The sequence below is a fragment of the Euleptes europaea genome, chromosome 14 (genome assembly GCF_029931775.1).
Source record: "Euleptes europaea isolate rEulEur1 chromosome 14, rEulEur1.hap1, whole genome shotgun sequence".
NCBI lineage: Eukaryota > Metazoa > Chordata > Lepidosauria > Squamata > Sphaerodactylidae > Euleptes > Euleptes europaea.
This window is the reverse complement of record NC_079325.1, coordinates 30075175-30102789: the sequence shown is the minus strand read 5'-3', so window position 1 is coordinate 30102789 and position 27615 is coordinate 30075175. Positions and strand designations below refer to the sequence as shown.

The 27615-nt window shown below is 47.9% G+C and overlaps 1 protein-coding gene across 2 annotated transcripts in view; it reads left to right on the top strand.

The window, feature by feature from the left end:
* The first annotated feature begins 9332 nt into the window (after positions 1 to 9332).
* Positions 9333 to 27615, top strand: part of CNNM3 (cyclin and CBS domain divalent metal cation transport mediator 3) — a 42700-nt gene continuing 24417 nt past the window's right edge. For both annotated transcript variants that reach the window (XR_008933773.1, XM_056860677.1), the window contains exon 1: positions 9333 to 10788. Coding sequence is in view for 1 of the 2 variants with exons in the window: in XM_056860677.1 (XP_056716655.1) it covers positions 9333 to 10788 (1456 nt within the window). In the remaining variant the exon portion in view is untranslated. The remainder of the gene's footprint in view (positions 10789 to 27615) is intronic.

Genomic DNA, 27615 nt, shown 5'->3' with positions numbered 1-27615 from the left:
AATTTTCCCCCTGATAGGTACTTTTCTACATGCAGGGAGGATTTTTTAAAAGTGTGGGAGCATTAAAAAAAAACGCGCCCACCACAAGCAGTCTGTAAGGGTGCTGCCCATTCTGTCACTGGGATGTCACTGCCTCATTTTGTTGCAGATGTAGAAAACACCAGAATAGGAATCCTCAGACTTTTAATTTCTAAGTACCACATGAGTCTGCTTGACAGCTCTGATGGTAGTCCCACAACTGGGGGTGAGATACAGTTTGGGGTAGCGTTGAGCTCATGAGGTTGCGTACAGCACTGGAAATGTGGGCTGCAGCCTTTCATGTGCTTTTAGGGCAGGTGGGGTGTCCCGTGCAGGCCTTTTAACATTTTTTGGAGATGGCTTTGAACATATAGCCATAATTGTAATAAATTTGTTTGTTTGTTTCATTCCCCGTTAAGCCTGATTTGGATCTAAATTGATCTTGGTTTGCTTGTTTAGCCAAATGGTGACATTCTTCATCAGCATCTGTGAAAACAGAGTGAATTCGCAGAGTCTTCATTTGTGGTGGGAAACGGTGTTGTGTTGTTACTTTGGATGAATTGTTTGTCACATGGTGAAATCAAGACACACCTATAGGAGATACTGATAGTCAAACATCATGTGGTTATATCTCAGCAAAAACGTGGATGAATTCTGCATTCACATCCCTCAACTAGGTCATTGCTGTCTGTAACAGGGAGGTTTGACCATTGTGTAGATTCCTCTGTCTTTAAATGCCAGTAAATGGATTTGTGTTAGTAGGTAGTGGTAAACAGGCCCAAGAATCCCCCCCCAATCTAACATTTGTCCAGAGAGAGAGAATTTTAAGAGCAATTATTGAAGGTTCTGCACACATGGTACAAAGCTTGCTTTGCAAGAGCTGTTTTAAACGTACATACCAGATAGTAAGAACACATGAACACGTGAAGCTCCTTATACTGAATCAGACCCTTGGTCCATAAAAGTCAGTATTGTCTGCTCAGACCAGCAGAAGCTCTCCGGCAGGGTCTCAGGCAGAGGTCTTTCACATCACCTACTTGCCTAGTCCCTTTTAACTGGAGATTGAACCTGGGACCTTCTGCATGCCAAGCTGATGCTCTACCACTAAGCCACGGCCCCTCCCCTAAAGGTTGGCAGGTTGCTTCCCTCATGCCTCCAGTGAACTGTCCAAGGTTGCTGTGTAAGAAGTGTATGTGTGTGTTCACCATCCATCTTACTAAACAAAATTCAGCATCATTTTAAAGCCACATACAGAACTGCTGTGGGCATTGGGAGAGAGGCATGTGGGCATTGTCAGTGGTATTAACCAATAGGCACCTAACATAGCCAGCTTTTCTCAGGTTTAAGCTGAATCATACCAAACACCTGCAGAACTGCTTTATCAGAGCTTATCCCAGTACACAAGAGAGAGGAGAGATTTATGGCACTCTTGGATTGCTTCCATCGCTTTTAAAATATTGTGCCCATCTTCACACTCAGATCAGCTATGCTGATTCACTTCCATTTGTACTCATATGTCTAAGCAAATGTTCTGACTATACAAAGAGATTCCAGGGACAGAAGAAACTCAAAAGAGGAAAAAAGGCTTGTATTGGCATACATAATACGCATACTCAAGGTCACTTGCTGTTCTTCACGGGGGGCATTAATTCTGCTGTGTCTCAGCCTTGGGTATGATTGGATCCTTCATTCATTCTCAATTGCAGAGGCATGCCCTTGAAGGAGGTTGCCCTTTGCATCTCTAGATGTGTTACTATTCAGGGCTGGCCTTCCAGTCAAGAGGCAAACTCAGAACAGTAACTCATGCAATAACGCAGATACGTAGGCAATTCTTTCCTTTTCACATGTGAAAGAATGAAGCATGCCTCCCATTTTAATTCTGAAAAAAATGCCTTGGTTTATTTTAAATTTGGGGGGCTTTGTTCCATATTTTAGCCAAAGCTGGCCACTTGTGTCTTTCAGTTGAGGGCAGCATCAAATTGAAGTCAGCTTTAACATAGTTGACTTGCAGTTTCTGCGGCGTGGGGGAAACCCTGGTAATTGATGTGGCATGATCAGAAGTCACGATGGAGAGAGAAATTCTGTAATGAAGATCTGTTTTCATCATTGCATTTTGCCATGCACCAAACTGGTGGTTTGGAGAGAAATTTTGCACTTAATCCGCAATGTGATGGATCGTGTTTGTCCCTAGCGGAGGGGAGGGTTCTTCTGATTTTATCCACCATGATAATGTTATACTCACTGCTGGGTAAGTTTATTTTCTGCCTGGTTATTGTACATTCATGGAATGGATGTGTCACAACGGAGATGCTTCAATCACTGCAAAATTCCTTATGGAAAGCATTTTTGTGTATAATGTGTAATACAGACATTTTTATGCCTGTGATAGAAAATCCAAGTAGGACCCCCTCTCACCTGGTGGTAGAAATATAATAACTAAATAATTTTGCTGCCCTTAGACGTACCCCAAAATCTATCCCTTGAGGCAAACCACCTTATCCTGCTAAACGGTAGTGTGAGTGCCCGCCCGTATGTCATTATGTGTGGGAATGTTGTAGCGTTTGAAGTAAACCTAAGACTCTAACAGATGAGATCCATCTCAAAATGAAACAGCTTTCTAATTCCTTTTGTAGAACCAAAACTCAGAAGGCTGGGATGTTGAGCATGGGCTGAAGAGTTCTGGGTTCAGACTCTACCTATGCCATCATGTGCTGAATGAATTCTCAGCATGGCTGAGAGCCAACCATTGTACTTTCATCACCCCAGTTCCCCATCCATGCAGTCAGAAGTGGGCGATGCATGGGGTTGCCAAAATTTCATCCATTCTCTTTAGCTGTTCTTTTAACCGTAGCTCGATAAGGTATTCATAAAGTCGATAAGGCATTCATAAGGTTTATCTCCATGTGGCTGGTTTCTACGGATCACACTACTGTTGGAAGGGTAAGGCCAGACTTTCTCTCCTCGTTAGTTGGCAGCTGTAAAGCCAGGACATCTTTCTAGCTGAGCAGGTGTTGGCGAGAGAATGAAACCTACTGGGAGGCCAGATTCTGATGGATCCTGCAGGCCTTCATTTGGTCAGGCGTAACCTGAACTGTCTGCCCAGAATTATATCTGGGATCACTTCCTGCCTAGCACTGTGTCAGCAGCCCAATCTACCCATGCAACAAAGTGAGGTGGATAGAGATGGCAGAGCACACTGAACCAGTTCGGACTGTACAAGCTCCTCGACTTGAAAAAAATGCTGCCCACGAGTAGAAAGCTAGTATGGGGAGAGCAGCCAGGAGAGGATGGGTTTAGAGCTTTCTCTGATGTACTGGTATTTACTTGCAGGGTGTTGTGGTTGTTGTTTTTAATGGGTGGGGAGACATTAAAAATGTGACCACCTTGCCTGCAATCTATGGTATGTTATAGTAGGATTTTACTGCCTCATTCGACTGCATACCTAGACTAGGCAGGCCCCCTCAGAGGTCCAAAGAAGCCCAGGCCACATCCAGCTTTTGAGACCCTTAATAGGGTTGCCATCCTCCAGGTGGGGCCTTTGGGTCTCCCAGAATTATAATTGATCTCCAGACAACAGAGTCTCAGTGCCCCTGGAAAAAAGTGGCTGCTTTGGGAGGTGGGCTTTATGGCATTATGACCCACTGAGGTCCCTCCTTCCCTAGATCCCACCCTCCCCAGGCTTCACCCCAAAATCTCCAGGAATTCCCCAACCCAGAGTTGGCAACCGTAACCCTTATAGTAGGGTTGCCAACCTCCAGGTACTAGCTGGAGATCTCCTGCTATTACAACTGATCTCCAGGTGACAGAGATGAGTTCACCCGGAGAAAATGGCCGCTTTGGCTGTTGGACTCTATGGCACTGAAGTCCCTCCCCTCCCCAAGCCTCCCCTCCTCCTCAGGCTTTGCCCAAAAAACCTCCTGCCACTGGCAAAGAGGGACATGGCAACCAGACCTTATAGCCATAATAAAAATTTAAAACGGGAGGCTCACACAAACAAAATAAGACACTAAAAAAGAGGGAGATGTAGTTTGGATATCTTTTTAAAAATAAATACTTTTCTAGCCTTTTTTTAGGCCCCCTCTGAGCTTGAGGTCCAGACCCAAGCCCCCCACTCCCAGCTCTGAGGCTGAGCCATCAGTATTTTCCTCCTTGTTCTTAAAACCTTCATTTGACTTAACAGAATCGTTTTTTGAAATATCGGGTTTGTGGATGGCAGTACTTGATTCTGGAAATCAAGGGGGAGGGCTTTTCCTTCCATTATTGTGCAACCTTTTTAGAAAACTATGCAGGACACCAAGACCCATGTGCAGTCAGGGGACCGGCTTCCTCTTCCCTGTTCTCCCCCATCCCCAGGCAGAGATACCTTAATTAATCTTTGTGCTCTTTGAACAGCTTTAACTTAATTTGACTGTGCATGTGTTTCACAGCTTTTTGTCTGACTTTTAAATTTCTGTTTTGTGAGGGGGGTTGTTCTTGTTTGGGTTTTATTTCCCCCTTTTGGATTATTATTATTATTCCTAAGGAAAGCACAATGGTTTCTGAACATTTTCCCCTTTGTGGGTGGACATGATGTAATTTATTTTTTTCTGATTAAAAAAAAAAGAACACTAAACTTTTAAGATCCTAGCTCCCATGGGGAAGAGATTCTTTAAACAATAAAATAATTATGAAATAAATATTATCAAATCAAAGCGTGGTGGAAACTGTTGGTGGTTTTTATTTCAAAGCCTTTGAGTTAGCTTGCTTGTTAATTTCAGGGACAAAAAGGCTGAGATCCTGCGCAAACTGACTCGAGAGTTGTACTGAAATCAGTGGGATTTAATGTTTATGGGCACAATACACTAGGGTTGGCAAGTCTTTTAATGCCCATGCAGCTGAGCATTTAACAGCAGCTTACTCTGCAGACATCAGCTCCAGGCCCTGAAAAGATTTACCTGCTGATTTCTGCCACTCAAGCTGCATTTATAGACACAGGAACAGAGTAGAATGTTCTATTTCTTTGCACTTGATCATCCTGTTTTGTCTTCATTTTGCACTGATTGACGTTTAAACGTACTCCATTGGCTCCTGTTTAGCAGGGACCATCCTGTTTTTCCTGTTTTCTGTTCCCAATGCATCAATTGTCTTTATTTTGGCTTTGGAGGAGATTTGTGGTTGTCCTTTTAAAATACTGTTACTCTTAACGGTTCCGTCCCAAACAGAGTTACACCCTTCTAAGCCTGTTGACGTCAATGGATTTACACGCCTCCAACACTGCTTAGGAGTGCACTGTAAATCTTTGGAGGTGGTTTGTCAAGTTGCCACCCTTTCCCTGGGCCTCTGAGAGTGAAGGAGGATGGGTGTCTCTATTTAGTAGGTGCATGTAAATGTATGTATGTGAACTCTAAAGCACTGTGCAGTGACCAGCCTTCCATTTCACACAATGAAGTGGAGAGGTTCATTTGGAATAGCTGACAATATTATAGGAATATTGTGCTCTGTTTAGCACACCTTTAAAGAAGAAAAGGAACGATATGTTTTTAAACTGATGCAGAATTAGTTATTGAAGAATAAACAAATATAGTCAGTAAGTAAATGCAGGAGGGGAAGGCAGCATAGTAGGATCTCATCAGATCTGAGAAGCTAAGCAGGGCCAGTACATAGAAGGGAAACCACCAAGGAAGACACGGCAGAGGAAGGCAATGGCAGACCACCTCTGCTTCTCACTTGCCTTGAAAGCCCCTTGCTGGGGTTGGCATAAGTCAGCTGTGACTTGATGGCACTTGACACACACACAAGCAAATGCTTTCAACATTGGAGAATGTAACTAGGAGGACCCAGCAACGAAAACCATGTCATATATTTTATGAAGACCAACCAAAATAAGGCAATGCAGTGGGCAAGCATTATAGTTCTCCAGAAATTTTCATCAGGCTGGATGTTAAGAAACATAAGAAAAAAGTTATCTCAAGCTGTGATCTTAGGGCTTCTTTGTTAGCGTCCTGTATTGAATGTTAACTTTAATAGTCAAAGGGTGTGGCAGCTAATAGGTTGCACTCTTGGCATGCTGTAAAGAAGAAGCCAAAAAAATTGAAACCATCCAACTGAAAATACAACAACCAATAGTTGATCAAAATAGTTAGGAGGGAAGCGCTCAACCACTGATTCTGGACGTGGTAAGCATTCCTGTTTTGTCTGTGATTCATTTCAGTGTGCAGTTCAAGGGAACTGGAAAAATAGCCCCTTATGATCCAGGGGCCTTCCCCCATGGTTTATTAATATTGAAATATACTCTGTTCCTTACAAGACCATTAGCAGTATATGGATGTCTAGAACTCCCTGCTAGCCTCCCAAGTACCATTGAGAAGGGGATGGATTATAGCCAATGTGCGGTTCTCCTTCCCAACACCCGTGAACCCTGGACAGCTGCATCACCTCCCAAGTGCTGGCTAAGGAACATTTGAGGCTGTTTTATGCTGAATTAGGCTACTGGAACATCTAGCCCTTTGTTGCTTACTATGTCTTGCGGTTGCTATTGAAAGTCTCGAGCAGAGGCATGTCCTCGAGCAGAGGCATGTCCTAGCCTTGCTGCTTGAGAAGATCCTTGTTTTTATTGGAGATGGGAATAAGGTTGCCAACTTCCAGGCACTAGCTGGAGATCTCCTGCTATTACAACTGATCTCCAGTCGATAGAGATCAGTTCACCTGGAGAAAATGGTGCTTTGGCAATTGGAATCTATGGCATTGAAGTCCCTCCCCTTCCCAAACCCCGCCCTCCCCAGGCTCCACCCCAAAAACCTCCCACCAGTGGCAAAGAAGGACCTGGCAACCCTAGATGGGAAAGATTGGACCTGGGACCATCTGTAGATAAAGCATGTGCTCAACCTCCGAGGTATAACCGTGCCCAAATCCAAAAGGTACAACTACCCTACTGAAAGCATCCCCCACCACCGAGCAGTGTTTATGCAGAATTTGAACCCAGGACCTCTCACGTGTAAGAAAGAATCATACCCCTAGATCCACCATTATAACCAAATTTACTTTTCAAAAGCGTGTGTAGTGTTTTCCAGGCTTCTCCCCCTCTTTCTTGCTTTCTCATTTCTTTGTAATGGACAAAAGTGGGAGATGCAACATCCACAAACTGACAATTAAAAACAAACAAACACAAGATACCAAATATATGTATTTGTGAGGGTCCTAGGCTCAATCGCCACAATTTCCAGTTAAAGGAATCTGGTAGTAGGTGATATGAAATACCTTTGCCTGAGACCCTGGAGAGCTGCTGCCAGTCAGGATAGCCAATATGAACCTTGATAGACCAGTGGTCTGGCTCAGAGGCCCAGAGAAAGGGTGGCAACTTGACAAACAACCTCTAAAGATTTACAGTGCAATCCTAAGCAGTGTTGGAAGCGTGTAAATCCATTGAAGCCAATGTTCCTATTTCTGCTCCATTTAGTTCTACCAAGGGACAAAACAGCCCCCACCTCTTCCCTTTCACATTTTATGCTGTTGAAAGAAATTGGAAAATCCCCATGCTTGTTGGTGTACTCCTAAGCACTAACCCTCCCTGACCAGGATAGCCCAGGATACCCCAATCTTGACAGGTTAGCTTTTGGATAGGAGACCATCAAGAAATATGGAGGTCACTACGCAGAGGCAGGCAATGGCAAACCACCCCTGCAAGTCTCTTGCTTTGAAAACTCTACGTGATCACCCTAAGTCAGCTGCGACTTAATGGCAAAAAAACAAACAAAAAACAGCTAACCCATTAGGGCTGGTTCACACATGAAATTTAGTACTTGTTCACACATGAACGGACATCACTTGTGGATCAATACCGTGCAGAGTTACCCCAGCCTAAATCTAGTGATTTCAAGGAGCTTAGACTGGAGTAACTGCATAGGATTGCAGCTCGTGATTGAACACTCAATTGATGGGGATAATGTAACTACGCTGTGTTTATAGGATGTGTTAACAATATCCAATAGGAGAGCGTCCATGGTATATGTATCTTTGCACAATGTACAGTTAAATGCACTCTTTAGGATTGCTAACATCTAGGCATGGCCTGGAGATCTCCCAGAATTGCAGTTCATCTCCAGACTTCCGAGAAGAGTTTCCCTGGAAAAAATATATATATAATCAAAATTTGGACTTCCCCTATATCTCCCTACATCTGTATAACAAAGCTTGCATAGCAAGATGTATAACAAAGCTTGCATAACAAAGCTACCTATCTGTTATTGCCTCTTACTGTTTATATCTTTGTTAAACCCTGTGATTAATAATTTTGGGAAAATAATAAAAATTTTGTATATAAAAAAAGAAAAAATAGCCACTTTGGAGGGTGGACTCAGTGGACGTTACACCAAACAATTGCAGGCTTAGGCTCTCGTTCTACTTTTATTTAGCAGCAAGTCCTATTGAAACCAGTGGGATTTACTTCAGAATAAAAATGCATAAACTCGGGAGGCACCCGGGCAATCCTATGCAAAACTGAATTTGGAGAAATCCCCATTAAAACTCAGCAGGCTTAGTCGCAAGCAACAAGGGAAATAGGATCTAGCTGCACGGAAACGCAGGGGCCAGGGGCTACCCCCCCCCACTCCAATTTGCAAAGTTTGGAAAAGTACTGGATTCTCCGACAGTCAGCCCCTATTCTTAAGGGGGGGGGTTGTGGGGGGTGGGTTGCCGTCAAGTAACGGTTGCTTTATGGCGACCTTGTATGTTTACCCGGGCATAAACTCCGCTGAGCAGCGGGAATTATGCTTTCATTTTTTAAAATATACTTTTTTATTAATTTTAACCACACACAAAAAAGAAAACGTAACAAATTATAAATCCCATAAACAAATAACTAAAAAGAAAAGAAAAAAAAAACGAAAAGAAATACAAAGAAAGCAAAAATTACAACAAGAGCCCTTGAACTACAGTTTTTCATCTTCTACTATAATATTGTAAAATAAACAGTGCCCATATGCCCACTTCTCCGGAAGTCCAGTGGTGATGGGATACACATGTTAAGGTGGGTATATGGAATTCTGCTTTCAGGCATGACAATGGAGGGACGGTGTCCCTTTAAGAGGCAACCCAACCTCCCTCCGCCTTGTTTATAACACGGCGCCACCGAACTTGCACCTTTTCCTTTTCCTGGCCCCGCCCCTGCCCGTGCCCATTGGATAGGGCCCGCCAGCCCCTCGCCCGCATTGGCCGAGGGCTCCGCAGGCACGTTCGGTGGCGCCAGAAGGGGAGTCAGCTGACCTTCCTTTGCCCAGTCCACTCCCCCTAGGAGCTGCCTTTGGCTGCTGCAGCTCTAGCTGCTGCTGGCTCTGGCCATGGTGGGCAATTGCAGCCCGCTGGTGTCGCTGCTAGGCTGGGCTGCTGCGCTGTGGCTGGGCTGGGCAGTCGTGCAAGGGGAGGACTCAGCTGCCAAGGCCCCCCAGCACCCCAGGCCCCCCTTGGAGGCCAGGGCTTCCCACCCCCCTGAGGCCAGGAGCTCCCAGGAGCCTGGTTCCCCCCACCCCAAGGTGCTGGGCTTCTGCCTGGAAGAGGGAGCCTTGGCCAGGGGCAGCCTCATCAGGGCCACCCCAGGGGCCACCTTCCGCCTGCGCCTTTATGGGACTGGCCTCAGGAACCACAGCTGGCCCTGGGTGGCCTTCGTGCCACTGGGGAGCCCCTGTGCCGTCCCCGAGGGGGGTCCTTCCTCCACGCCCTCCCCTGCCGGTGCCCCTGAGTTGCTTTTGCACGACGTCCTGCCCGTTGGGGAATATGCGGTGCTGGTGACAGTGACGGTGGCCTCTGGGGGCGCCCAGGGCCGGTATCACCTTTGCAGCCTGGCAGGGCACCGGTGGGCTCCGGCCGCCCCCGGGGATGCTATCTTGGTGACAGAAGATGAAGGCGGGGGTGGGCGGGTGGCAGCTGTGGCCTTGCCCCCTCCCTTGGCGCCCTGGCTTCTGGGCACCCTTGTGGCCTTACTGCTCGCTTTCTTGGCCTTGCTCCGGGCTTTGCAGCTCAGCACGTTGTGGCTGGATCCGGTGGAGCTGTACGTGTTGCGGGACTGTGGTTCGGAATCCGAGCGAGAGGCTTCCAAAGTGCTGGAGACGGTCAGGCAACGTGGGACGTTCGTCCTTTGCTCTCTGCTGCTGCTCAGCTCTTTGGCCAACGCTGCCTTGGCAGTGCTTTTCTACAGAGCGGTGGGGATGTTGGTGCCTGCTATCCTAGGCGTGGCCGGTTTGGTCTTTCTTTTAGCTGAGGTGCTGCCTTTCACCATCAGTTCGCGGTGGGGACTTCTGCTAGCCCCCCGTGGGCTCTGGCTCACCCAGCTCTTCATGCTTCTCACCTTCCCCATCTCGCTACCGCTGAGCAAGGTGCTGGACCTCGCTCTGCACCATGACACCAGCACATGCCTCCTGCGGGAGAAAATCCTGGACATGGTGCGTAACAGTGACCCCTACAACGAGTTTGTGCGGGAGGAGTTCAGCAAGGGTGCTCTGCGCAACAAGACAGTGGAGGATGTGCTGACGCCGCTGGATGAGTGTTTCATGCTCAATGCCTCTGCTGTGCTGGACTTCAACAACATGTCCATGATCATGCAGAGCGGTTACACCCGCATCCCTGTCTATGAAGATGAGCGAACCAACCTGGTGGACATGCTCTACGTCAAGGACTTGGCCATGGTCGACTCTGACGACTGCACCCCTCTCAGCACCATCATCAAGTTCTACAACCACCCGCTTCACTTTGTCTTCAATGACACTAAGCTGGATGCTGTGCTGGAGGAGTTCAAGCGAGGTAAATTGGACACCCTCAGGGGTAGAGTGTTTGCTTTGTGTGGATATGTTCTCTGTCTTCCACGGAGCCCTGGGGTTCCCTTGGAGGCATGTCTGGGGGTTCCTTAATGAGAAGGTCAGTGTCTTCCACGGAGCCCTGGGGTTCCCTTGGATGCATGTCTGGGGGTTCCTTAATGAGAAGGTCAGTGTCTTCCACGGAGACCTGGGGTTCCCTTGGAGGCATGTCTGGGGGTTCCTTAATGAGAAGGTCAGTGTCTTCCGTGGAGCCCTGGGGTTCCCTTGGATGCATATTTGGGGGTTCCTTAATGAGAAGGTCAGTAATGGAAGGCATGATTTGCTAAAAGAATGTTTATCCACTTCCAGCCTGCTCCAATATGTAGTCACAGGGGAGGATTGGGTGTGTTCTAGGGAGCATCCTTAGTTTACCCAGAACCATGGTGAGGCCCAACGTGTCTGTGTTGTGCCTGCATGGATTGAGTGTGCGTCCCAGGAGATGCAATGATATTGGTCAGGGAGGACTGGTGGTCTGATTCAATTAAAGCCCCAGCTTCATATATCATTATTGGGAATAGGGGAGAGGGGGTCTTGTACTGGCTTCCTTCCTTCCAAAGAATGCTCCAATCTCTCCAGATCTGCCTGCCTTGTACTTCCAAGCTTTCTCTGGTATGCAAATTAGCTTTCATAAAACATCAAAAATACAAAATAATAGAGCCACAAAACATGCCAGCTTGGCAGTAATCAGATTAGAAAACTTGAAATGGTAGTGCCTAAAAGGTATACAGTAACGTTGCCTAAAACCAGTTCCAGAATCAATAAAATGCTACTTAGCAGCATAGCAAGTAAAGCTGGTAAAGTTGACCTAAGACCGTAAGATAAATAATATTACAAGAAAGTACCTTATTTCCTGGCATGACAAACATATCAGATTTAGTGCCAGGTGGGTGGATGTGGGGAAGGCATTTCTGAGAAGATGAGCTGCAACAGAGAAGGCCTGTAGCCATCCAATTCAGATGACAGTGGGACTTGCAGGGCCCTCATAGATAATACCTTAGTGGTCAGATCCCTAAAGGAGCAGGCAGAAATGAATCTGAAACCTATGTAACTCTCAAAACCTGCAAGGTTCGTCCTTTATAACTTTTACTGGTCAGCAGTCTCACTATTGTATTTTGTACCAATCAAAGCTTCTGAACTGTCTCTGAAGGCAGCTTGTGATATAGTGGTTTTTCTTTCCAGATGAGTTCTGGCCTTGGTGCTTAAGCAGACCCCCCCCCTCCAGTTCTCTGTAATGAGCCTTATCAGGATGGCTGTGTTGGTCTTACAGACTGAGCCTGGAGCAAAATGATAAAGTTTATTGGACCAGCTAATAACCGAAGATCATTGCCAGGAGTGTGTTTTCTTCTGATCACGTGTGTGATCACAAGATAAAAGCGTTTTGTAGAGTTCACCATTGGCATTGCTCCTTAAAGAGCGAATCTGGGTTATGTGCATATTGACATGTTGCCACTCTGCCATCAGGCTCCTAAGGCAGTGAACCACATAAATATGTCAACAATCAATTTCATAGCTCAGTAAAGCAAGGGGGGAGGCTCTTCGTGTCTTAGGGAGTAGCTTCTGGTGTTAACATTTAGTAGAAAGCAGTTTCCTTTACAGGAACACATGAGAGAAGCAGGTGAACATTATTGTATATGATCTTTATGTGCGTACACGCTTGCATGCTGGCAAGCTATGGAGGGAAAGATGCATATGAGTTCATCATATGTGACTAACATGCAGTGTTCCTGAAGGCTTTTGTGTGTAAGAACACCAGAACATCTGAAGCGCCCTTCAGAATTTATGTTGCAGTCGAGATTTGTCCATGGGTGAGAGCTGTGGCTAGAAAAGTGTTCCCTTGCCTTTTGTGATCTACTGCTTCAGCCGAATATAGGGCTGATTCCTAGGAACTCAAGTTATGTTTTCCATCCCTTCCTTTAGCTCTATCCCCCACTGTGTCTGTCTTGGGTTCATCCCTTTTCTCCTTCCTTCCCTTTCATTGTCTCCCTACACTGTCAACATGTAGATTATAAGCAACTTGAGCCAGGACCTGGCCACCTTTGCTAATTGCTCTCTGTACAGTACCGAGAAGGTAGAAGATCCTCTGGTGGTGACTTTCAAACTTTATGGTTTGGGGAATGGTTTCTACATCACTTTGTCTGCTGAAGAAGTCCAAAGCATCCTCAGTGGACCGCTTCTGTGTTGCCGAGCATTTCGGGAAGTGCAGCTCCCAAAGTGTTCTGGTTAGGCTTTTTGGGCCTCCCCGTTGCTCCCTGTTGACTGAGTACACCCCAAAACATATTCAGCATTCTTCTTCCAGTGCACATTATGAGGGAGAATTAACAGTGATGTACAGTCTCTTGTTTCTGAGGTAGTTGCCTGGCATGACTAATGTTCTCAGTGAGAAGGCCCTGGGAAGCCACTGAGGAGAACCCTCACTCATTAGCCCATGAAACATTTACTTGCCTGTTCCTACCTGTGTGTGTGTGTAAAGTGCCTTCAAGTCGCAGCCGACTTATGGCGACCCCTTTTTGGGGTTCTCATGGCAAGAGGTGGTTTGCCAGTGCCTTCCTCTGCACAGCAACCCTGGACTTCCTTGGTGGTCTCCCATCCAAATACTAACCAGGGCTGACCCTGCTTAGCTTCTGAGATCTGACGAGATCAGGCTAGCCTGGGCTATCCAGGTCAGGGCTGATCCTATCTGTGCTGGATGTTTATGATACATCAACAGCCTTAAAGATGGGAAAAACAATGAACTGTCTTCCAGTATAGGAACTATTCTCTTTCTGGTCACCTTTAAGCAATCCTTACTTGCCTCAGATGACCAACCAAGTGCCTATTTACATAATAGTGTCTCCTAGAAACTATGTATTGCACAAGCTACTGTGAAGCAATGACTGGAAACCTGTTGTATTCCTCATACTTTTCTGAGGCTAGCAGGGTAAGTGCTCCTGTTTAAAATGCTTGCTTGAGTTATAGCACTGGTTCAAAACCACTCTGTATACATCCTTTCTTTACTTCAACCTGGAGAGCTGGCATGGTGTAATAGTTATAGGATCTGGGAAACCCAGGTTTGCCCCTGTACTGTACCAAGAAATCTCACCTTGTGCCAGTCATTCTCTCTGTTTAACCTACCTCACAGGGTTCTTGTTAGGGTAAAACAGAGGAGAGGATAATGAAGAAGTAAGCCATTTTTGGGTCCCTGTTGGGGAGAAAAGTGGGGTATAAATATATAAATAAGGGTCAATCTGTGTCTGGGCTGCCCTTGTTCACACTGCAGGTGAACTAGTAGCTGAATACTTTTCCATACAAAAAAAAACCCTCCCTGTGTAAAGGAAATTAGTGTATCAAGGAAGGAGTCTAGGTTCTTGGAGGTTTCTACAGAAAATAAACTTTTTAAAAATAGAACATTTATTCATGCAAACCCCACTTTTAGTCTATAGTGGTACAGGTAGACACAGATTGAGAACTAGACGTGCTACAAGGTATGGAAGCAACTCTCCATTAGTAACTCTTATCCTCTGGCATGGAGTGCAGGTGGGATCCATAGTTGATCAAGTTCTGTGTAACAGCTGAATCTGGACGAAAATCTAAAAGAGCTGTAGTAAAAAAAAATTGCAAGGGCATTTTAGGATTAGATGAAACCGGGAAGATCCGTAAAGGGGTTTGGGTTGTGTTTATCGGTAAGTAGCAGCTTTGGGGCCCTACCTTATGAGGGGATTTAACCGTTTCCCTCCCCGTGTTGTTTTCCTGATGCCAGCCCCTGGAGTTGCTACCTGTCCCCTTCAGGGGAGAATTATAAAGATTGCCTATCTGTTGCCATTATGTTTCCCCTAGTGGGGCAAATAGCAGTATTAGGAGGCCACTTGAAGTTGGCAGAATGGTATTGTGGGGCTGAAAGGTTAAAAATAGCCCCTTTGACCCTGCCCCAATCCGAATTTCAGTGGTGGAGACTTGGCTGTTGTTTGCCAACAAAAAAAACTATGGCGATCCGTGTGAAGATTAGCCATTGCGGCCCAATAGTGGGCTTTTTTGTAGATATTATTTGTTTGTCTATGGAAGTTTAAATTATGAAGGTGTGGTAGATAGCTATGTCAAACAAACCAACAAAAGCCCTGTCCTACGCATTGGAGCAATTAACAAATAATGCCTGCACATCTTCAATGTACCTCTGCAGCCTAGTAAATTGCTTTTTTAGAAAGGAAACCCCGAAACTGAACTTGTCCAGCATCCAGATTGTGTGCAGTGCTGTGCACAGTCAGAATGCTGAAACGGTTGTGCGCCTTGATTTTAGAAACTGCTCCCGATTCGGCAAGATTATTTTCTCACCTTGTGACCCCCTCACTCCCCCCCCCCCAAAGCACCATGCTGTACTTCTCCCTTTCTCTGTGGAACCAAACGGGACATAATTGGGCTTTGCGAAAATGTGCATGGCCAGCTTTACAGGAACACTCCCAAAGCCTTCCCAACAATAATAAAGCCAGTGTGTGCTTGGCCAAAGAGAGGAGGTGAGGCCTTTGATTCTGGTCACAAAGAATTGCACAAGCAATTGTTCTCCATAGTGACAAACATTTCTGTTTTTTTAGATCCTTCCCCCCAGAAGCTAGCAAACACTTGAGGGAAGTGACCCTAAGGTTACTATTTAAATTGTTTACCTCCCCCGTTGCCTGTTTCTTCCAGATGTCTGTATTTGCTGAGACATCTCTACTGGCCTGTAAAAAATCCTAGGAGACTTGTCTGGATTTTGGTCCCTTTGGGATAGGGGAAGAGAGAAATTCAAATATGAGCCAAGACCTACTTTGACAGATGCTCTAAAAGTATATCTAAGTGTCCTCAAGACACAAGTTCCGGTTTCTGATCAGGGTTAGAGCTTCTGTAAAATTCTCTTCTGTCAGTTATTGCTACAACAGCCTTGCAAGGTAGGTTAGCATGCTGCCCTAGGTTAGCATGAGGTGACAATTGCCGGAAACGTCTGGTAATTCCCTGGTTAATTATTGTTACTAAATTGTCACCACGCTACTCCTTGCAAAAACGTGCCCAGTTCCTGGATTGGAAGAAAGTGCCCAAATTGAACAAGCACATTCAAAGAAAGCAACTTAATTGCATAGTTTAGTCCCTGTGGAATTTTCTTGTAACCAGGCCCCCCTGCCAACTTTCTTTAGCGTAATAGAGTTGGAGTTCAGGTCAAGGTTGTGCCAAAATGTAGGCAACAGCGCTGCCTTTGGCCAGGTATCTTTCGAAACTTGCAGGATTAAAAAATCATACTGCAAAAGGGGTCCTGCAGACAGCTAGCTGGGCAACCAGTCTTGAAGGATCTACTTTCTTTAGAATTTCTGGAGGCCAGGGATGTCTGTTGAACTTACAAAGAAAAGTGCATGCCTGGAGTCTCTAAACAAGTAAGGCTTGCTAATTTGGGTTTCCCTGGAGAAAACGGCTGATCCGGAGGGTAGGCTCAATGGCATTATAACCTGCTGAGGCCCCTCCCTTCCCAGGCTCCACCACAAATCTCCAGGAATTTCCGAACCGAGAGTGCTAATAAATGATCAGAGACTCTGAAGAAGCAAGGTCATAAGAAGGTAGCTGCGGTCTAGCATGCTGTGACTATATTGTAGCAGCCAGCATGCACTGGTCTGCCTTCTGCCGGCCTGTGTACTGTGGCATCTCCCCATCTTTAGGTCGGCCAAAGTAAAATAAATTCAGCTCATAAGACTGTGCTGGGAGTTGCAGTGCAGTATAGCGACTTTATCAGTGTCTTATCTCAGACAGAGCTTTTTGGCAGCGTCATTGTTTTTAAGAAGCTCCAGGTAACTCCCCACAGTTGCTAGCAAGATAAAGTTGTTCTTTCCAGGTTCAGTTGCAAAACAAGACTCCAATTAAAAAGTTAAAATAACCCAGTCATTACAGTTTCTTTAGAATGATTTAGAATGAATGGCTTAAAAATCGGGTGCTTATCTGGGGCGTGCTTCCTCCTTCCCCTGACCGGAACCGATTATTGTCAACAAAATGGGCTCACCATCAATGCAGAAAAATCAAATATTATGGTCTTTGCCCAAACCTGGAGACATTATAACTGGAAAGTCGGCAACACCACCTTAGAACAGGTCAAGAGTTTCAAATATCCAGGTCTGACCTTTACCTATAATTTAAGCTGGACACAGCACAAAACACGCACAGTGAACCAAGCCAGATGGCCCCTTAATACTACAGATGTAGGCTTGAAAGTCTCCAGTAGTTAGCTCCGTTCTTACTACACTCTTAAGAAGAGCTTTCCCTTTTCCCTAGAAGTCTTTGTTGGGGTTGCAAGGGTAAAGGCTTACGCTGCAAGGTTGTTCACAGTGGGTAGCCGTGTTAGTCTGTTTGCAGTAGTAGAAAAGAGCAAGAGTCCAGTAGCACCTTAAAGACTAACAAAAATATTTTCTGGCAGGGTATGAGCTTTCGTGAGCCACAGCTCACTTCTTCAGATACAAGGTTGGGCAGAGGGGAGGTGGACTTGAGAAGACTGGAAGGCAAATACGAAGGAGACTTTGCAAAAAAAATTTAAAAAAACCTCCCTTCTTGCACCATCTGGTTCAGTTCTTTGCCCGCTCTGTAGGGCAAGGTTTTCAGTCTTTGCGTTATCTGTAGCAGGGCCCCGAACTCCTCCCAGTTACAAGTGCAGGAACTCATACGGCTCTGAGCAGGAGGGTCATAGCTGGAGCAGAGTTGATATCCCCGTGTAATGGGCTCTGCTGGGTTCTGGATTCCCCACCTTAGTCCTGGTTCAGCCAGAGCATCGAGCTGTTCTCCAGGAGATCTGGGGAGATTCTAAAGCAGGCCATTCCCCCTCCCCCAGCATGCATCCCACCCCATCTGCCCATCACCTTCTCGGATGGTCTTATCTGAACATTAGAACCTGTTTTGGTTGAAGAGGCAAACCTGCTCTGTACATGCGCAGAATGCCTGAAACTGGTCCTTCCCCTGGTGATGGTAGCATAAAGTTTCTAGGTCAGTGGTATCGCTTCCAGGGAAACTTGAACTCCAGAGCTTCTCTCTAAATTGATCTCCATCTGCCCTTAGGTGTTCAGTCTCACGTTCCTGATCATTGGTCCCCACTTGCTGGACCAGCAGTCAAAAGCATTATAAAGGACACCACTTTGGAATCCAGGCATCTCTTGTCCTTCTGCTTTTCTTCCCACCACAGCTCTCCTGTCTTGCTGTTCCTCTTTCAGATCATGTGGTCTTCATTCTGTTTTTCTTGTATGTGTGTGTAAGGCTTTATTAGACACTAAATCATCTTATTCTTGAGCATATGGCTGCAGTTTAGTCCCAGCTTCTGAGGTCATAATGCTGGGTCTGAAGCCAGAAATCCCATCTGCTGAGCCAAAGCAGGAGGCGCAGTGGCCATAACCCTTCTCCCGTCGCTCTCCCAGCTTCCTGAAAGTTGTTGCACCTTCCCCACAAATGAGGTTCCTGAGTGGTACCTTTGTCCGTGTCTTTGTGGCCTGTTTAGGGTATGAATAGTATGGGGGGCGGGTATTCACACTTTCTCATGATACTAGAACTTGGGGTTGCTCAGTGAAGCTGATGGGCAGGAGATTAAAGGCCAAGCACATACATGTCTGAATCTATTGCAGCAAAACCCACAGAAAGTCTTGTGCCACCTCAAAGACTCACATGTATTGGGGTGTAAGTCTTTTGTGGGGGCAAGAGTATACTTTGACAGATGTATGAAGTGTTATCCTCAGTTCACAGATGTCCACTGTACATATCCTGTAAGCTGTGAACACAGTCTGTTAGACTTCAAAGGTGCCACAAGGCACATGAAGCTGCCTTATACTGAATCAGACCCTTGGTCCATCAAGGTCAATACTGTCTACCGTATATACTCGCGTATAAGCCGAGTTTTTCAGCCCCAAAAATGGGCTGAAAAAGCCGGCCTCGGCTTATACGCGGGTCAATACGGGGGAGGGAGGGAGGAGGGAGGGGGGAAACTTACCGCCGTCGCCGCCGGGCCCGTGCCGCTTCCTGCCGCCGGGTGCGGCCTGGGGAAGCCTTCCTGCAGCCGCAGGAAGGCTGCCCCGGCCCCCCCGGCCCCCGCCGCCATTTTTCCCGGGCAGGAGGGGCCATGGGCAGCCATCCTGCGGCTGCAGGAAGGCTGCCTCGGCCCTTCCCGCCCCCGCCGCCATTTTTTTCAGGCGGGAGGGGCCTTGGGCAGCCATCCTGCGGCTGCAGGAAGGCTGCCCCGGCCCTTCCCGCCCCCCCCCGCCATTTTTCCCGGGCGGGAGGGGCCTTGGGCAGCCTCCTGCAGCCGCAGGATGGCTGCCCAAGGCCCCCCCGCCCCCGCCGCCATTTTTTTCGGGCGGGAGGGGCCTTGGGCAGCCATCCTGCGGCTGCAGGAAGGCTGCCCCGGCCCTTCCCGCCCCCCCCCCCGCCATTTTTTCAGGCGGGAGGGGCCTTGGGCAGCCATCCTGCGGCTGCAGGAAGGCTGCCCCGGCCCTTCCCGCCCCCCCCCCGCCATTTTTTTCGGGCGGGAGGGGCCTGGGGCAGCCTCCTGCAGCCGCAGGAAGGCTGCTCCGGGTCCCCCTGGGCCTCGCCGCCGCTTCCTCCCGCCGGGAGCGGCCTGGGCAGACTCCTGCAGCCGCAGGAAGGCTGCCCAGGCCCCCCCGGGCCGCGCCGCCGCCGGACCCTCGCCGCTGGAGAGCCCTGTCAGGTAAGCCTGCGGGGGGGGAGGGGTTATAAGCCGACCCTCGGCTTATATGCGGGTGCCTAATTTTTCCCCATTTTTGGGGAGAAATTAGGCACCTCGGCTTATACGCGGGTCGGCTTATACATGGGTATATACGGTACTCAGGCTGGCAGCAGCTCTCCAGGGTCTCAAGCAGATGTCTTTTACATCATTTACTGCCTGGTCCTTTCAACTGCAGATGTCAGGGATTGAACCTGGGACCTTCTGCTCGCCAAGCAGATGCTCTACCACTGAGCCACGGCCCCCTCCCTACACCAGCAAGGCACTTTTTTTGTTTATTTGTTTTGTGTTTGCTCCAGAAGATGAACACAGACGTATGGGAGGGGGGGGGGTTGTATGTCAAAAGGCGATGAATTTTGGTGATCAATTTCAGACTTGCTGCATCCCTCAACCAGGAAGCTGCCTTCCCCTGTTATCACTGCCACGAATGCAGAGGCATTCACACTGGCAACGGGGCATCCACTTGGGAGTTTTGTGCACACTTTCTTCCATCAGTTGCCATTTTCCTTGCATTTTCCCCCTGCCATGCCGTTGGAAGGGGTTTGGGGTGTTTTTTTTTGGGGGGGGATCAGTAATTACTGTTGCATTATAGTGTTATAATGATCTATGATAACTAAAGGCTTGTGCTGCAATACATCTCTTTATATATCAGGTGTCACAACACTATTTGCTGTTTTGACAAAATGCATAATTAACTTATGGTATTCACCACTACAAAAGGTGGTAATCGCCATTAGCTCAGAAGTCTTTTTTGAAAAGGGTCAGATACATACATAGAGTATAAGTCACTCTCAGTGACTGTGATAAGTGAAATGGAACCTCCATTTTCAGAAGTAGTATATCACTGAATAACAGACATGGTGTGAACATTGTGGTATTTTCCATTCAGGTCCAGTTTGTGGGCTTTTTGAAAGCATCTGGATGCCTTTGTTAGAAACTGGATTTGGAACTAGATGCACTTTGGCCCGAGCCCGCAAGGCGATTTGTGTGATCTGTAAAGACAATGGAGAGATTGAGAACCAGCTCAGGTATTTAAATAGCTTCCTTTGTTCTCTCCTCCATTAAGGGACTATGTGAGGAAATGCTCACTTGAACCAGGCTGCTTGTCCGGCTGGGGCCATAGCTACCATCACATTGGCCAAAGCCATGGGTAGGTAATGTTAAACAGAACCAAGCAAAGAGCGTCCATTCCCCAGCCTCCTATCCCTTTCTATTTCAAGCTGCATTTTGCTTGGGTCGAAGAAATGTGTGCCTTTGAAACATACATCTGTATATCACCAGCTTTGTATAATCTTTTAGGGCGCTTACTCCCGGTCTTAGAGAAATAAACGTGGTCTCTAATTAAAGTACCGAATACAAAGGCATTTTTGTCACTTTAATTCAGAATTAAAGAAAAGTCTGAGGTAATTGCAGGGCTTGAAATGCAGGGCTTGAAATCTCTGAAGCCTTTGGCTGTCAGAACTCTGGGCCTTAGTGGATTGAAATGAGCCCTTCCCAATGACCGGCTCAGGTTTTGTAGCGTCTTTATTGAACCGTCCAGTTGTCCAGAATCCTTAACAATCTGTCGGCAAACTTAGAATAGTGCAGAGGTCCCCAACACAATGCCTGTGTGCGCCATGGCGCCCACTAAGACCTTTCCTGGTGCCCGCCAACTGGTTTTAGAAAGTGGGTGGGGCCAGGTGAGGCTTTTGCCCAGCGAGACCTCTGATTGGCCATTGGAGATTGGATCGGCTGTGCAGATGTTTAGAAGCGTAGCTGGGGCAGCCATTTTGTAGCTGGCTCTACCCCCTTCAGCAGCCATTTTGTGGCTGCGCCCACCATGCTGTGTCAGAATTCCAAAGGTGGCCACAGGCTCTAAAAGGTTGGGGACCCCTGGTCCAGTGGAAGAAGGGTCTGTGTGCTTCCTCACTGGGAAGGAGTGCAAATATGTGAAAGGGTGGTTTCAAATAAGGACTGTAATACATATATGGGTAGCAATTCCAAAGGGCCCTGAGGCCTTCTGCGATACAGGCAGTCCCCGCTTTGCCCTGTGTTGTAAATAATACTACTTAGAACATTCTCGGTATTCAAAGTGCTTCATTTACACAGTCTCAGTCATCCTTATAGTTTTGCTGTAGAGGTGGCCAGTATTATTAAAAAAGGTAAGGTAAAGGTGCCCTGACCTGGATGGCCCAGGCTAGCCTGATCTCGTCAGATCTCAGAAGCTAAGCAGGGTCAGCCCTGGTTAGTATTGGGATGGGAGACCACCAAGGAATACCAGGGTTGCTGTGCAGAGGAAGGCACTGGCAAACCACCTCTGTTAGTCTCTTGCCATGGAAACCCCCCTAAAAAGGGGTCGCCATAAGTCGGCTGCGGCTTGAAGGCACTTTACATACATACATACATACATACATAAGGTAAAGGTCCCCTGTGCAAGCACCGGGTCATTCCTGACCCATGGGGTGACGTCACATCCCAATGTTTCCTAGGCAGACTATGTTTTATAGGGTGGTTTGCCAGTGCCTTCCCCAGTCATCTTCCCTTTACCCCCAGCAAGCCGGGTACTCATTTTACCGACCTCGGAAGGATAGAAAGCTGAGTCAACCTCGAGCCGGCTACCTGAAACCGATTTCCAGCGGGATCGAACTCAGGTTGTGAGCAGAGCTTGGATCGCAGCACTGCAGCTTACCACTCTGCACCACGGGGCTCTTCTAGCCAGTATTATTACCCTTGTAATATAGATTTGGGAGGGGGGTGAACCTGACTGACGTGCCCATGGCCACTTACAGAGTAGCAAAGATGCGAGTTGAACCAGCAACCTCCCCACTCCTTCTCTGCACTGCGTTAGAAAAGCACTGTTGTACGTTAGCTGGGCCTTAATGAAGGGCCTGCCCCTCCCGTGAGGTTTCTCTCTCTCTCTCTCTCTGTTTTCCCAGCCCCACTTTTGAAACACTTGGCAGGAGTAGCCGGTGCCACCCTTGACCTCTGCATAGTTGTGGGGATCTGGCTGCCCTGCTGAGGCGCAGGCAGCTGAGCTCACAGGTTTACTGCGCCAACTTTACCGGTTTCCAGGGGTGCCTTTGAGAATAAGCCTCCTAAGAATCTTATGCTTTCATTCCCCCCTTCCTTGATTACCCAGGCATTCCACTGAAGTTGGATTTTCCATGCTTGCAATTAAGAGGCTCTTTCCCTTTCTGCGCCTGACAGTGAGTGAGTGAACAGCTTTCTCCTTTTCATCCCAAGAGGCAAAATAGCCGAACTCCTTAGATAAAGGGCAGTTTCCGTGCTCTTGCTGCCTTTCTCCGGCCAGTGCTACTCAGATTGAGGATCCCATCGTAACTTCAAAGCCAGAAATCTGTTTAAAGAAAGTAAGAATCTGATCCAGGCATATCAGCACATGAACAAAGTGCTGACATGTGACAAGCTGCATGAGAGTGTGAATGGCAAAACATGTATCAGTGCACCTTGGAATGTACCGTATTTTTCCGTGTATAAGACGCCCCCATTTATAAGATGACACCCCTGTGTATAAGATGACCCTGGCCGACCGGCGTCCAGCATTCAAACCAGTCGCCGCCCACCCTGCCCGACAATAGGGGCTGGCCAGGGCGACTGGCCTCTTTCGCCGCTCACTCTCTTCCCCGCCCGACAGCTGACGGGCGGGGAAGAGAGCGAGCAAGAGGCCGGTGGCCCTGGCCGGCCAGCATACAGCATTCAAACCGGTCGCCGCCCACCCCGCCTGACAATAGGGGCTGGACGCCGGCTGGCCAGGGCAACTGACCTCTTTTGCCGCTCACTCTCTTCCCAGCCCGACACCTGACGGGCGGGGAAGAGAGCGAGCAAGAGGGGCCAGCGGCAAGGTCTTCGGCCTGGGATTCCGTGTATAAGATGACCCCCAATTTTGGGCCAATTTTTTAAAGAAAAAACTATAGTCCTATACACAGAAAAATACGGCACTTGCCTTTTAGGGGCAATGAGGCACAGGTAGACAACATTCCTGACTCAGCTGCTCATTGTGGTGCACTTCTGATGAATGCTAGCCGCAGTTTTGAGTTCAGCAGTGACACGTGGAACCTGGCTTATGCATGTTCATCTCCTGGGGCATAGGGGAATGTGAACACTGCCCTTTCACATATAATTCTTTTATCAAGGGATGGAGCTGTGTGTACCATGTGGTCCCAGGGCATGGCCTAAACTTGATGAAGCTGAGCAGTTCTCAGTGCTGAGCTACACATTTTTTGTGGTTCCGGGTTCTGTTTCAGTGTGTGTGTTTTTAACGGAATGCAGTTGCTGGAGCGACAATTTAAAAGGGAAATACTAGTGCAAGCAGAGAGGCTATTTAACCTTTTCCCTTTACCTAGCTTTGCTTCTAAATCCTGCCCCAACCCAACCCACTTTTGGCCCCTGTGATGAAAGCGTACGGTGCTTTTCCTCACCGAGTCAAAGGATCTTGGATCCTATAATTTCAAGCAGGAAAACGAGATAAGGTAAAGGGTAAAATATTCTCTTTCCTCTCCACTGGCATCAATTTCCCCCCTCTAAATCACAGTCCCATTGGTTGCATTCTATTAAAAAATGAACAACATGTTGTTTAAAAGGATCATAGAACTTCTGGCCTGCATCGTGGCAGAACCCTGCATCGTGGGGAACCCTGCATAGTTCGCCTTGAGCTCCTTGAAGGAAAGGTTACAAATAACATAAATATTCTCTCCCCACTCCCAAATAAATAATTATGCTGGTAAATGTTCTGTGGCAGGGGAACGCACACAGAAAAATACAGATTGCAGAATAGTGCAAATAGTGTATGTAATACATATAACACATCTTCCCAGCCCATCAGTAGTTCTGCTGTTGTTATTGGGGAAGGTGCAGGCCAGAGAAGTCCTGCCAACTGGCCTCTTATTCAGGAATCTTGGCTCCTGAGATGCCATCAGGCATTGCCCATCACACACTTCTACCATTACTTTCAAACCACGTGCTAGAAATATGCCCTCTTGCTCTTCTTTTCAGGATGCTGAATTCCATAGCCAAATTCTGTGGTTTTTCTGTGATTACTAGCAGCACTAACATGCCCTTAAGGTGTTGGTGTAGGAGACAGACAGGCATCTGTCTGAGATGCAGAATCTACCCAGAAGTTCTTACGCATGTATGGTACTGCAACCCACGGGAGCTCCTATTTGTCTCAGTGAGGCTTTCAGAGGAGGACATCCTAGGGGATTCTGCCCTGTATTAGATGGTGGGAGAAGGATCATTTGGATTTCCCTTTCCTGACATTGAGATCTCTTGAGCTGACCTGATGGTAGCCCTTGCTGCGACAGCTGTTCTTTGCTGGGTGCTGTCCATCAAACCAGAGGAACCTTTGATGGGAAAGCTGGCGGCTTCGCCCCATTCTCCTCTGTTTGCCTTTAACAAGGCCAAGACGCCTAGTACTGCATTGTTGTCATTTAAGACTGTCGGAAAGAACTGATCGATTTCCCGCTAGCATTGGAGAGGCCGCTTGTCCTGCAGAGTTGCACGTGGCCAGTGCAAGAGCATGGGGCAAATTCCAGGGAGCCAGGTGTGGTCTAAATGCCTTGGAGAGAGAAAACCAGAAGGAAGAGCTGCAAGTCAGGAACTGTTCACAACATTCCCATGAATGGCCCAGCAGGAGACTCCAAGAGGGAGCGAGAACATTCTGTTTGTTTGCGCTGTTCAGCCAAACCAAACTGTCATCAAAAGCCTAATCTGCGTATGAACCCACAGGGGGCTCTCAGAGCACAGCCTATGACCTAAACCAGCTGGTGAACTGACTGCGCCATTAATATGTCACCAGGGCAGTGTTGCCGACTTCGGGAATGTTGCTGGTTACAATCAGGCCCAGAACTCTGTGGCAGAAAACTGTGCATCCTTCCTTGGGGGTGCTGAGTGCCAGATCTCCTTTCCATGCTTTGTATTGAACACATGAACACACGCAGCTGCCTTATACTGAATCGGACCTTTGGTCCATCACAGTCATTTGTGAGAGATCCCCCTCTCTGAGTTTGCTTCTCCAAATCAGTTGCTCAGACGTTGATACAGAAACAATAGATTTATTGAAGCCTTCAGGAGATGAGACAGGCACAGGTAGAAAGTTGCAAGTGAGGGGCTATACGGGTTTACAGAATATATTGACTCCAGGGCACTGGGGCACTGGGGTTCACACTTATTGTTATGGGAAGTTACAAGCTTGGCATAATACAAAACATCAGACGGATCCCAGGAAGTCTGGTGCGGCTATCACACTTCCAAGGCCGCACCGGCCTGAGGGAGTACTGGCAGGAAGAACAGCGGGGGGGAAGATACATGGGCCATCAGGCCTGGCGCCTGAGACCAGAAGGTGTGAACTGCTTTTACGAGTTCACTGATAACACCGCAGGTGATGGAAAGCAGAGACACAAAGACAGAGACCCTCACATTCTGCCCCCCTTAAGGCCCCCCTCCGAGAGGACGAGGCTTATCGGGATAAGCGAGGTGGAATTCTCGGACCAAGCGAGGAGCTGCCATGTGGGGTGCGGCCACCCATTCGTCATGAGCGGAGCCAAGGTTTTTCCAGCGAACAAAGTAAAACAGTTTCCCTTTCTTCCATTTGGAATCTAAAACCTTGGATATTTCCAAATGGGTATCCCCTCCTACTACGGTAGGAATCTCATGAGCGGGAGGGGGGTGGAACTGGGGAGCTGCTACATAAGGTTTGAGGAGGCTTATATGGAAGACTGGATGAACTCCCTTGAGAGTCTTAGGGAGACTCAGTTCCACGGTAACCTCGTTGATTACTCTGGTAATGGGGAAAGGTCCTACATAACGGTCGCTCAGTTTTTTGCAGGGGCGAAGAGAGCGGAGGTTTTTGGTGGACAGATAAACTTGCTCCCCCACCTTGAGTTCCCATCCCGGAGACCGGTGTTTGTCTGCTTGTTCCTTGTACTTGCTTTTTGCCCTTTCCAGATTTTTGAGCAACCATGGCCAGGTGGATTTAACCACCTGAATCCACTCCTGAAGATCAGGGGTAGACTGGAGCTCCGGCGAGACGGGGGCAGAACCGAAAGGGCCAAAATCCGTCCCGTATATAACTTGGAAGGGACTAAAGCCGGTAGAGGAATGAGGCGCATTGTTGTACGCATATTCGGCAAATGGCAGCAGGTCGACCCAGTCGTCCTGGTGGAAATTTACATAGCAACGCAAATAACATTCTACTACCGCATTTACTCGTTCCGTTTGACCATCCGTTTGGGGGTGATAGGCGGAAGAAAGGCCCTGTTCCTCCACTCCCATTAACTTTAGGAAAGCCCGCCAGAATTTGGCAACAAACTGGACCCCCCGGTCGGAGAGGACCTTCCTTGGGATCGAGTGTAGCCTGAGGACGTGCGTGATGAACAGTTTAGCTAAGCCCTGGGCTGAAGGAAGACCTGCACATGGAACGAAATGAACCTGTTTGGAAAAGAGATCTGTGATAACCCAGAGAACCGTTTTCCCCCGACTTGGAGGTAGGTCGGTGATAAAATCCATGGCGATGACTTCCCAGGGACGGGAGGGGTTCTCAAGCGGTTTGAGAAGCCCCGGGGGTTTTCCCATCCGTTTCTTGGCTGTGGCGCAGGTGGGGCAGCTGCGCACATACAACTCTACATCAGATCTCATACCGGGCCACCAGAATTGCCTTCGAACCAGGTGAAGCGTTTTTATGAAACCAAAATGACCCGCTAGCCTGGCCCCATGTACAAGTCCCAATACTTCTTTGCGAAGGGAAGATGGGACATATAGTTTCCCCCCTTGCACCCACCAAGTGTTGGTTCGTTCCAAGCCAGTGGGGAGGAGATGGTGCTCCTCCTCCTGTAAGGAGGCGTCCCGGAGTCGCTGTTGGAATGCTTCCGGGATACCTTTGAGCGTAGGGGGGGTCTCCGGTTGGCGGGCTTGGGATCGGGTGGTGACGGCCAAGCCAGGGACTTCCCCTCGCTGTTCGGGAGTGAACAGGGAGTCGACGGGGCGATCGAAATCGTTGCGATACTGGGGAAGTCGTGACAAAGCATCAGCTAGGGCATTTTCTTTGCCAGGGACATGTTTGAGGGTGAACCGGAATTTTGC